Genomic DNA, 12,035 nt, shown 5'->3' with positions numbered 1-12,035 from the left:
TAGGCAGTAGCCTGGTTTAAGATAATCAGAGAAAGAAATCTAAACCACAGAAGATGTCAGGACTCTGAACCTTCTGTAAATACTAGCTTGACCTTGATCTTTAGGGAAGGGCAGGTGTAGCCATGCCTGTTTATTCCATTCATGGTAACATAATCACAGCTCAACCTCCCAGTTAAAGAGACCACAGTCTTCCATTATCTTCTCCATAGGGATGTGTCTCAGTGGATGTGTTCAGTAGTTAATATAGGCATGCATTTCAGATACCGAGCTCATGTTCAATCAAATCTAATGTAAACGTTATTCCTAATAGAGATGAGCACACTAACAGCTCTGATTTCACATTCCTGACTATTCTTAACCAACAAAGTATGACTGACCTTCCATGTAACTACAGGTACAGCACTCATGGCTTATTTACACTTGTAATCTCTCATCCATGTGCTCAGAAGAGCCATTGTTACTTCAGTCCTAGTTTGCTTTAGAACTGCAGGCATATGAACAGTGCTAATTAAGTAAATGTAATTCTACAACGATCATATTCATTTAAAATTGCGTTGTGGACATGTAATGTCATTTCTTTACCCTTTTATTTTTCTGTTTTAATTTTCAATTTACCCGAGCATTTGCCAGAGTCTGTGCAAGTAGAGTGGGCGTGTTTCTAGGGCCCTTGGTGTCAAGAACTGGGTGTTGGGTCCCCTGGAACTGCAGTCAGAGGTTATTGGGCTGAGATTCCAACTTGAGATCTCTGCAAAAGCAGCAAATGCTCTCAAGGACTGAGCCATTGCCCCAGGCCCAGGATTCTTTCCTGTGGGCAAGGATGTCCTTTATTTTGGATGATGAATATTTATCATGTGATCTAATTGAAACTCATACATTTATTTTTTTTAGCCACAACACTCCTCTAATCTAGCCATAACACTCCTCTCTGATGTGCTTCGTTAGAAGGTTGAATTGACCTTAGTTCCTATCCACTTGTGACAGTGAAGGTGACAAGAAGCTTGGCTATTTCCCCCAAACCAGTTTGTTTCTGGAGATTTTTAACTGACATGATACTAGAAGGGACAAACTCTTTCCTTCCCTATGTAGAGTAGGAACCAGTGGGCAGGAAGCTATTACTCCACTTTAAACCAAGATTGTGAATCTCAGTTTATGTTACATTGGGATATAACTTTGTGTTTGTCTGGTTTTAGAAAAAATATACCAAATAATATTTCTTATTCACTCAATTCTGAGTTCCCGACCATCCTTGGCAACAATGTGAGACCTTGTCTGAAAAACTAAAGTAAAATAAATAGAAAAGAGATGTATAAGTCATTGTATATGGAATTCTATATCTGTGAACAGAACAGACCGAGCAGTACTTCCAAGTTAAACCTGCAGTTATCCCCGGAGGCCTTGTCTCTCCACCATGCCCCAGCCTGCTAAGCAACTTCATTCCCACAAATAAATATACGTATATACATCATGTATACATATATATGTCATATATACATAGACTTAAATATTTTATTTATTCTATTAATTATTATTCATAATATTTTAATTATATATATAATTTTATGTAGCAAAGGCTAGTTTCAAACTTGCTATGTAGCCAACACTGGTTACGTTTGAAGAAAGCCTTAATTCTCCTGCCTCCACCCTGAGTAAGAGGATAACTTTTGCCACCTCACAAGTTGATGTGGTGCTAATATTTGAATCAGGGCTCTGTGAATACAAGACAAACATCCTACCAACTGTGTAATCCAGTCCTTGGGATGCAGAGGCAGGTGGATTTCCCCAAATTCAGACACCCTCACCTACAAAGCAGGGCCTAGGTCAGCCAGGATGACATAGTGAGACCCTGTCTCAAATCTTCTGCTTTGACTTATCAGTCAGTTAAGGTACAATGTTTTTAGTTGACCTCCAGGGAGCTGAAATCAAAGGAGGGAGTGGCTAGAACTGAACTTCCTGCCTCTAAACAATTATATGTATTGGAAATGCTTAAAAACAACTGTTTTTAAAAATATATTATGATTTTCATTGATTCCATGTAATAGCAAATGGAATATCCCCTCAAACCATGGCTTGTTTTTCTGTAAAACTAATTGCTTTGAGGAAAGTAAAGAAAACATGTCCTTTGGCAACTTGTTTCTGAAAGATGGCACGTTCTAACTATAAAATACACATGACATATGGGGGCAAGTGGAACTCTATCTCCAGCCAGAGAATCTGGTGGAGCAGATTAAGGAACCCCAGGGATTCTTATAATTGAGAACAGTAGGGCATTAAATCTGCTCCCGGTCACATTCCTGTCCTGATGCACATGACGACTACACCTCACTAAGAGGGCAATACAACTGGTCACATAGCACAAAGCCTAGTGCTCTCCATGCTAATAAGGTATCTCAGTGGGCTGGCTCTGGGGATTTAGTCCATTAGCTTCTTGGACATTCCATCCTGCAAAATTTAATCTCTAGTCCACTCCGAATAAGTTGATTGGACCCTTTCCACCATGAATAAACTGTTTGGACAAGAAGACTATCTCGCTCATCAAGGACCATTGTAGGGATAGTAAGACTTCATCACTGAGCTAGGCTGCCTAAGTCTCCTGCAGAAGGCCCCTCTGAGCTCTGGACACTCATCATGGGCTAAGTCGGATTTCTTGCACCCTGGGCTCAGTTCAGTCCTTTGGGCCCTGTTCTCAACTCCTTGAGTTTCCCAGTAGCATCTGGGTGCCCACGAGTTTGAGAACCATAGCCTCAGCACCAGCTTGTTCTGTTTCTCACCCAGAGAGAACAAGGAAGGAACATAGCCTAGTTTCCTTGAGTGGTGTCCTCACACCCCAGCGGCATGCAAAACACAGACCCACATATGAATGTTCTCCACCAATGTGGACCACAAGCGCTCACAGAACAGCTCTCTAACACGTAGACTCAAGATACTGTATTCATTAAAAATAAAAGCTGGATGTAAGTTATAAAGATATGCAAAAATTTACAAAAAAGGAGAATCTATTACTGTGAATAGGTTGTATGACAATGTCTAAATAATAAGACAAATAATTACTTAGACCTGCTTTGGAAAAATTTTACATTGTTGAAAACAACCACTTTATTTAATAAAATTTTAAACAATTATTTTTCATGTTAAATAGTTTTGTACATTTACTTCAAATTCTTAATATCAAAGTAAATTATGATGACATTAAAGCGCATGCATAATATGCTTGATAATATATAATGAATTAACATTAAAACTGTTTCAGAAGATTTACCTCTGCTAGAAAATGAGCACATCATAGACACCCATTTCTTATTAAAGATTTTATTAAAACCAAGTCTTTGCAACATATTGAAAAATGTAATATTCCACAGTAAAATATGTAAGAAAAAACCTCTATTTGTTATTAATGACACATAAATTTAAGAACATAATTAAAATTACACTAAATATCTTTCCATCCACATAGACATAAATATCTATCCATATAACAGATCTATAGAATATATATCACATAATAGACCTATATATCCAGATAGATATATTTATATCACAAATTCACGTTGATGACCTGGAATACCTGAGTGTTTACATTGTTGGTTTTCCAGACAGTGCAAAATCATTTGCCATCCTCTTTGTAAAGGGAGCAGCCAATCCAGAAAAAAATTACTTTGGTTGATAGATGCTGTCTCTCAAAGACCAAACAGGAGTCTTCCATAGGATTAAAGTTTATCTTCGGAATCTTCTTCCAAGGGGAGGTCAGTCTGTGACGTGAGGAATGATTCCCATGTAGCAAGGCACTGTATAATGGAACATCATGAGAGGGATTAGCTGCAGTCGATCGATGGTCAAGTGTTAAGACGATTCAAAATGCAACCCAGCAGATACACTGAGACAGCAATCTTCCCCACTGCTTCCATCAGCTTGAGAGCATTTATCATTTCTAAGATATTTAAATAGCCTTCCTGCCTCTCTCAGTGTGTGTGTGTTTTGCATGGGTGTATACGTTTTCTTTGTGTGTTCTCAGAGGCCACTGGGTGCCTTCTTTAACTGCTCTGTAAATTCCTTTTTGAGACAGGATCTTTTTATTGGACGTGGACTTCACTGACTCAGAGTGGCTGCCAGGCCAGCAATCGCCGAGCCTTTTTCTATTTCCGCCTGCGTAGCACGGGGATGACAGATTTGTGCCTCCACTGCAGGCTTTTTACATGGGGTGTTTAGGTACACAAGCTTGTGTAGCAGGTACTATGCCAACTGAATCTTCTCTCTGCTTTAGTATTCTATTTTTTACTGAGAGATACTCTTGACAAATAAGAGGAAACTGTATCAGAGGCTGAAAGAAGAGTTTGCTAAGACAATGAATTGTTATCCCATTGTCAGGTGAGAAAAGAAAGCTCAGCGTTACTCATCTGGACCTTAAAAGGCACACATTGGCATCTGGACCTGGTGCCGATGCAAACAGGCGCGGTTGCCTTCGGATCTCATTACATTAGGTATGAGGGATATATGTTTGTAACTCGACATACACTTCATGCACCCTGTCTAGCACAAGAGGTCTGAGAATGCTATCACTTGTTTTATTTTATGCTAAGACTGGGTGTTGAGACTAAATATTTAATGGCTAAAACATCACCAAAATGAGATAACAATGAAATATATACAGTACACCAATAGGTGGGAAAATAAATCATATAAAGTGTCTATTAATCCCCCAAAGCCAAAAAAGAAAATGGGACCAGGATGAATACAAAATAACTGCAAGATAACACACTCAAGCTTAATCCTATCAATAGTCAATTTAAATGTCTACAAAGCACATTTCTCAAAAGAATGGATAGCTTCCCGTTCTGGTTTTGCTGAATACTGCTTCATTGAGTCTTTCCAGAACAAGGGGCCACTCTTCCTTTCTTCTTAGGGATGGGTGGGAGGACAGGGGGAGAGAAGGGGGCTTACGGGACTTTTTGGGAGTGGGGGGGCTAGGAAAGGGGAAATCATTTGAAATGTAAATAAAAAATATATCCAATAAAAAATAAATAAAAAAAAAGAATGGATAGCTTGTGTACTGAACAGAAAACTAATACCCACCTGTAGTATGTTTACATTTGTTATGTATTTTAAATATAATTGCAAAATGAAAAACGAAAAAGAATTATGTCTATATAAAACATATGTCAAGGAAAAGACTGAATAATAATACTATATTACTACTAACGCCTTCAGAACAATGACCCTTATCAAGATAAAGATCTTTTATGTGAGTAGACACTGGTTCAAGATATTTTGAACAAAAGGAGAAGGGTAAACATATTTAAGATTGGTTTTTAGGTCCTTTTGTTTAACATGTTGAGAGAAAAACAATGATACAGATTTGAAGCATGTGATAGATCAAGTTGACCTAATGCATCTATCTACAAAACTAGAGAACACATCTCGTTCATGCTCTACACTCTGAACCTATGTGAGGTCTCAAAAATCTGGTGTGGTGGCCCACAGCTGTAATTCTAACACACAGGAGACTGATGCTTGAGTATTTCTCATTGTTAGTTCCTTTGTCTTCGCTACACTGTAATTTTCAGACCAGACTAGAATATGGAATAAGACCCTGTCATAAAAAACCTTAGTGTATGTCGGGGTCCAGCCTCGACACAGGATCAGAGTTCTCAACTGGAGATATCTGGGATATCTGGAAGGCGAATAATACATATACACAGACTACTTTTTGGGTACAAGCTGACAGGCAATTTTTTTTCAAGGCTTAAAGTTTCTCTTCTTTCTCACTCTCTGCTCTTTCTCTCTCGCTCATTCACTCGCAGCTCGAGGCTGCACACGCTCTGCATTCTCCTGCGCACTCTGCATTCTCCTGCACACTCTGCATTCTCCTGCGCACTCTGCATTCTCCTGTACACTCTGCATTCTCCTGCGCACTCTGCATTCTCCTGCACACTCTGCATTCTCCTGCGCACTCTGTATTCTCCTGCACACTCTGTGTTCTCCTGTACACTCTGCATTCTCCTGCACACTCTGCATTCTCCTGTACACTCTGCATTCTCCTGCGTACTTTACATTCTCCTGTGCACTCTGCATTCTCCTGCACACTCTGTGTTCTCCTGCACACTCTGCGTTCTCCTGCACACTCTGCATTCTCCTGAACACTCTGCATTCTCCTGCACACTCTGCATTCTCCTGCACACTCCGCATTCTCCTGCATACTCTGCATTCTCCTGCATACTCTGCATTCTCCTGCGCACTCTGCATTCTCCTGCACACTCTGTGTTCTCCTGTGCACTCTGCATTCTCCTGCGTACTCTGCATTCTCCTGTGCACTCTGCATTCTCCTGCACACTCTGCATTCTCCTGCACACTCTGCATTCTCCTGCACACTCTGCATTCTCCTGTGCACTCTGCATTCTCCTGCGCACTCTGCTTTTCTCCTGTGCACTTTTCTTTTCTTGCACTCTCTCACTCATACACACCTCTGGGTGCTCCCCTTTCACTCTCACACACACTCTTCACACACATCTCACACACACACCACATGCACTCTCCTTTCACTCACACACACACTCTTCACACACACCTCACATTCTCTCTTCACTCACTCTTCACAAGCTGTGCTCATGCTCTCTGGATTCGCTCTCTCAGTTGCTCTTCACGCGCTCACTCCTCACTCCTCACTCTCTACATTCTCTCTACATGCTCTCTACATGCTCTCTACATGCTCCCTACATGCTCTCTACATTCTCTTTACATGCTCTCTACATGCTCTGTACATTCTCCCTACATGCTCCCTACATGCTCTCTACATGCTCCATACATACTCTCTACAGGCTCTCTACATGCTCCCTACATGCTCTTTACATGCTCTCTACATGCTTCCTACATGCTCTCTACATGTTCCCTACATGCTCTCTACATTCTCATTTGCCTTCTTCTTGCCCCAGTCTTTTATTGATACTCCAAAAGCAGATTAAAAAAAGACATCATATAATCATTGTCAAATCAAATTCAAAAGAATAACCATGTCCCACAAAGAATCAAGAATTACAATTGTTCCCCAAAGTTTCAAGCTTCCCTATTCCCAGGCCTATAGCCAAAATAATAATTGCAAACTTATCATTATTTAAACTTTAACTTTAACTATTATACTTCAGAGCTCAGTGCTCCAAGGCCTGGTACTTGCATTTCCTTGTAAAGCTCTAATGATAAATGACATGGGCAAAGCTGCCAGGCATTGGCCAGAAAGAACTAAGTTAACCCTTAACTCAATCATTCAGCTAGCTTTCTGCTTCTGCACATTGCACACAATGACTCTCCTAAGAGTCCCAGTGTTTTGACTTAGTTTTATTAATCTAAGATCTTACATATTCTATACTTGCTTATCCTGGCAGGAACCACTCTCAAATGTTATGCAAAACATTTCACGGCTTTAATAGTTTTTTTTTTCTTTCTTTGGGGTGCCAATGTTGGCTTTAATTCATTTTCTAATAATTTCATCAAACTTTCTGTGCAAGTCAAGCATAATCTGGAACTACCATTGTGCAGTTATTGCATTTTTTCTTAGATGAGGACACACAGCATGCACCTGGGACATTAGGACTGTGCTATGCTGTGCCTCATGTCTCAATTTTTAATTGTTTAACAATCATTACATCAGGCAACATCTAGTTTCACAGAATTCTCCAGAGCAGAAGGAGAAAGAAGTAAGAAAGTCAGATATAATAGAATAATTATGCACACCAAGGCCAAATGAAAAACAGTAACGCACAAATGAAATCTATACAGTGATTGTCCAGGGCTAAGATTAGAAGAAATGGGAACAACTGTTGTTACAAAGAGCTGCCACGGGCTACTGAGATGTCTCCATCCAGGCCTACTGCAGGCAGTCCCTTATTTCAGATGGTGGGTCCCCTGGAGGAATGTGTGTCCTGCTTCTCAGGGTCCCACACACCATCCTTTTCTACAAGGAGCTGCTGCAGGCTTCTGAGATGTCTCCATCCTGGCCTACTGCAGGCAGTCCCTTATTTCAGATGGTGGGTCCCCTGGAGGGATGTGTGTCCTGCTTCTCAGGGTCCCACACACCATCCTTTTCTACAAGGAGCTGCTGCAGGCTTCTGAGATGTCTCCATCCTGGCCTACTGCAGGCAGTCCCTGTCATTGTTTGCTGTCCCTAGCAAGTATATACAAGAGTCAAGCCACATGTCCCTGAATGATGTAGAATGAAGATAAAAAACAAAAACAAAAACCAATTAGAGAAACCCATGAAAAACCCAGAGTGTTTGTAATATAAATAGGAGAATTTTAAATACTCCTGGACCATAGAGTAACCCAAAGGTGAAATGATGAAGTATTTCTAATAGAATTAAAAAGAAATCACAATATATCAAAAACTCCCATACACCACTAAATACCACTAAGGGAGTGAACAGAAAAAGTCTAATTGCCTACATTAGGGAAGAGAAAAAGATCTGCAGTTCATACATTTAATTTCTACTTTAAAAACCAAAAGAGCAAAAGCCAAACAAATAGCACCCAGCAAACATATTAAAGCCAAAGCAAGCAGCAGCAGGTTCATGTATGTGCATTTGTATATCTGTGGGCAAACCAGAGTGGGAATCAATGAAAGACTATAGGACAAATATTAGAGAAAAACCAATGGCACTCAACATTGAATCTCTGAGAAGATTAGTAATATTCTTAAAGGAAGATGGGGCAGCGTGAAAGGGCTTGATGGTAAAACACATAAGGGTCAACTCCACAAGGTAACAATGACAAAGAAAAAATGAGATTTACTAAGACTGAAGAACAAAAAGGCTTTTTTTTTCTTTTAGCTCAGATGCTACTGACTTCAAGAAGGAAAGTTCACAAGCTTTATGATGTTGCACTTGAAGTTCAGATGAAATGGAACCATCATCAGTCACGCAAAAGGCAAAGATCAGCAAATTGAGTAGCACAGATACAAACAGAAGACTGAAGACACAGGCGAGCTTTCCAGCTAACTCGAGTGAATGCCATTGTAGGAGAAATCAGCTATAGACTGATTGTGATCAGAAATATAGATGCAAAATCTCTAAAAAAATTAGTAAGGAAATGCCAGTAATCTATACAAAGAATTATATGTAATATGAAAGTGGATTTTTATCTTGAAATGTAAGGTTTTATCAATATTCAATATCACTGACATATCAAACACAACATCATCTCCAGGGCAGCAATACTCAAGAGCATTTGCCAAATGTCAAAGACTATCTATTCCCAATCAAATAAAAAATTCTCAGCAAATTAAGAATAGATGTGAAAGTATATGCATCTGAGAAAGAAAATCTGTAAGAAAAAAATCCTAAAGTTTACCTTCTATGCAGATATGCAATAAATATTGGTTATGTAAGAATAAGTTTTTCTTTCCAGTTTAAACTCAGTTTCAGGTATCCTTCAGCAAATTTAAGTATAAAAATGAAAAAAGAATACAAACAGAAAAGTGATCCACAATCTTCTCCACACACTGGGAGAGCCCATGTTCCCTTTCTGCTGAGCTCTCGTCCCTCCTCAGAGAGGTCACCTAACCAGCAGCTGTCAGCCATGAAGAACCATCCAAAGCATTTGCTGCTTTCAAATAAACTCAGTCAAACTACCACTTAAATAAACTGACCACTCTTCAGCTTAAAAGTCAACGTGAAATTTCCAGCAGCTTTCTTTGTTTAGAATTCATGTACAATAAAGACTCCAAATTATACTGAGAATGACACTGGCCCTCAACAGTCTCTCTTCCACCACCATCCTATTGTATTTTAACTAAGCCAGTCTAATAATGGCTGTGGCATGCTAATTACCAACCATGTGGATTAGTATTATGAACCACCATTTATTTATAATGTAAGCACTAAGGCCATTGACACATGGTAAAGAGACATGAGCTACCTAGTGAGTTTCTTGCCATCTTCCAACTTGAGGTAGAGAAAAGATTTTATGGATTTTGATTACTGAAAAATTACATAACAACTCCAATAGAGTAAGATGTATAATCAACATTGCATACATTGCTATGAATATTCAACAGACATTACAATGGTTGTTTTATACATCATGCTTTCTTTCACTCAAATAGTACACAACACACAGTAAACAACAGTATACAACACACATTACTATCACAAACTCTATTTTACAAGTGAGGAAGCTGAAGTTCAAATAACCTAGGTATATTTAAAGCATTGCAAATAATCTGGGGACCATAGCTAGTGTTTATTCATTGACATATGGAGAATGATAGATCTTCTACGTCACCACAAAAGTATACAAGTCACTGGCAAACATGACAAGATATCTTTTACACAGTAGAAGAAGGACTACTTGGAAGGAGAGGTGGGAAGAAAGTATGGGAGACATCAGGGTGGTCAATTTTTAAGAAAAGACAATATATATTAAATATGTATATATGGGAGTTGATTCTCTGTGTATCTCTTAAGCATGCTCTAGTTCTCGTAGTAGACACACCATTGAAGATGGAGTCTAGATACAATGGGCATTCAGCTAATGCTCAGTAAATGTATTGAACCACTAATGCTAACATGCTGATCAACATAAAAACATGCTGTTTTCCTGGGTTCTTTTGATGTCTACCTTCTAAATGATAAGTTTTGACCTCCTGTCCTCTGGCCTCATTTCTGCTTGGGTTTCAGGTCAATGACAATTCTGGGTTTGGCCTTGAACTATGTTACTCATGAGGCCATCCAATCTCTTCAGAGATTTTAAAATTCTTTTACATGGCATTTTATCACATTTATTAACTGATTATTTACTTTGTGTGTAAGAGTGAGGAGTACATGCCAGAGCATGTATGTGGAAGGCCTGTGGGAACTGGTTCTCTCTTTATACTATCTGGGTCCTGACTTGGTAGCAAGTAGCAAGTGCTTTTAGGTACTACGTCATCTTTCTGGTCCTTTTTTTGAATTATTATTGTTATTATTGTTATTATTATTATTATTATTATTATATTTTACCTTACATAAATATATTTAGTTAGTTAACTGTTCCTTTCCACTCATGTGGGGGTAGTAGTTAGTTGAGTTGCCTGATAACTGGTACATAAATCATGTCAATCTATAAAATATCTTCTTAAAAACAATAAAAAGGGGCAATAAAAATGGCTCAGCTGATATATCTGCTTGCTGCAGAGCCTGACAGCCCAAGTTTGTTCCCCTACATCTTAATGCTATAACCCTTTAATACAGTTCCTCGTGCTGGAGTGACCCCCAATCATAAAATGATTTTCACTGCTACTTCTTAAAGGTAATTTTGCTATTGTCATGGATCATAATGTAAATGTGTTTGGAGATAGAGGTTTCCTACAGAGGTCTCAACTCACAAGTTGGGAATCGCTGCCTTAGATCCACATGGTGGAAGGAGATAAGCAACTCCCTCAAGTTATCCACTGATCTCTACGTGCACACACTCAACCGCTAAACAAATAAATAAATGTAACAAAAATATTAAAAAGCTGATGCCTAACATTTCTCACTTCTCGTTATTCTTTCTCAAGTCATCGTGAACTGGAGAAATTCAGTAAGACCTCAAGCATTAGACAGTTCACATGGCACAGTGAAGCACCTTAGTTCCAAGAGGATCTCCTGTGATCAGCATTGTGACAGTTGAAAAACAATAAGGAGAAAGTTTCCAGTCTCTCAAAACCTAGTGGTACTTGCTTTGTAAGTTAGCTTTTTTAATAAGGTACTTCTATTTATTTGGCTTTAAATTGAGACTAAGCATTTAATTTTTTTTTATTTTAAATTACCACTATCAATCAAGCTAGTTAGTATCTGTATAAATCGGAAGGAGGGAAATAAATTTAAAAATGATATTAATCACAGACAGCCTCTCTGGTCTAGTCTTTGTAGTATTAACTAGATTTACCAAGTTGAGTTTCTTATACAACTGTAGGACAACTTATAACAACAAAAGGCTCTCCTTTTTTGAATAACATGTCACATTTTTTTTAAGTGGCTTCTGACGGAATCAGATTAATTCTATTTTAGTTAGGAGAATGGATTTAGGAGTCA

The 12,035-nt window shown here is 38.8% G+C and overlaps 1 protein-coding gene across 1 annotated transcript in view; it reads right to left on the bottom strand.

Moving 5' to 3' along the window:
- Positions 1-3,289: 3,289 nt before the first annotated feature.
- Snx7 (sorting nexin 7) overlaps positions 3,290-12,035 on the bottom strand; it is a 90,669-nt gene continuing 81,923 nt past the window's right edge. Inside the window, exon 9 of the mRNA XM_052179343.1 lies at positions 3,290-3,782. Within this exon, the coding sequence (XP_052035303.1) occupies positions 3,705-3,782 (78 nt within the window). The 3' untranslated portion in view covers positions 3,290-3,704. The remainder of the gene's footprint in view (positions 3,783-12,035) is intronic.

The sequence above is a fragment of the Apodemus sylvaticus genome, chromosome 4 (genome assembly GCF_947179515.1).
Source record: "Apodemus sylvaticus chromosome 4, mApoSyl1.1, whole genome shotgun sequence".
NCBI lineage: Eukaryota > Metazoa > Chordata > Mammalia > Rodentia > Muridae > Apodemus > Apodemus sylvaticus.
The sequence above is the reverse complement of the archived record's forward strand: the minus strand, read 5'-3'. Positions and strand labels throughout refer to the sequence as shown.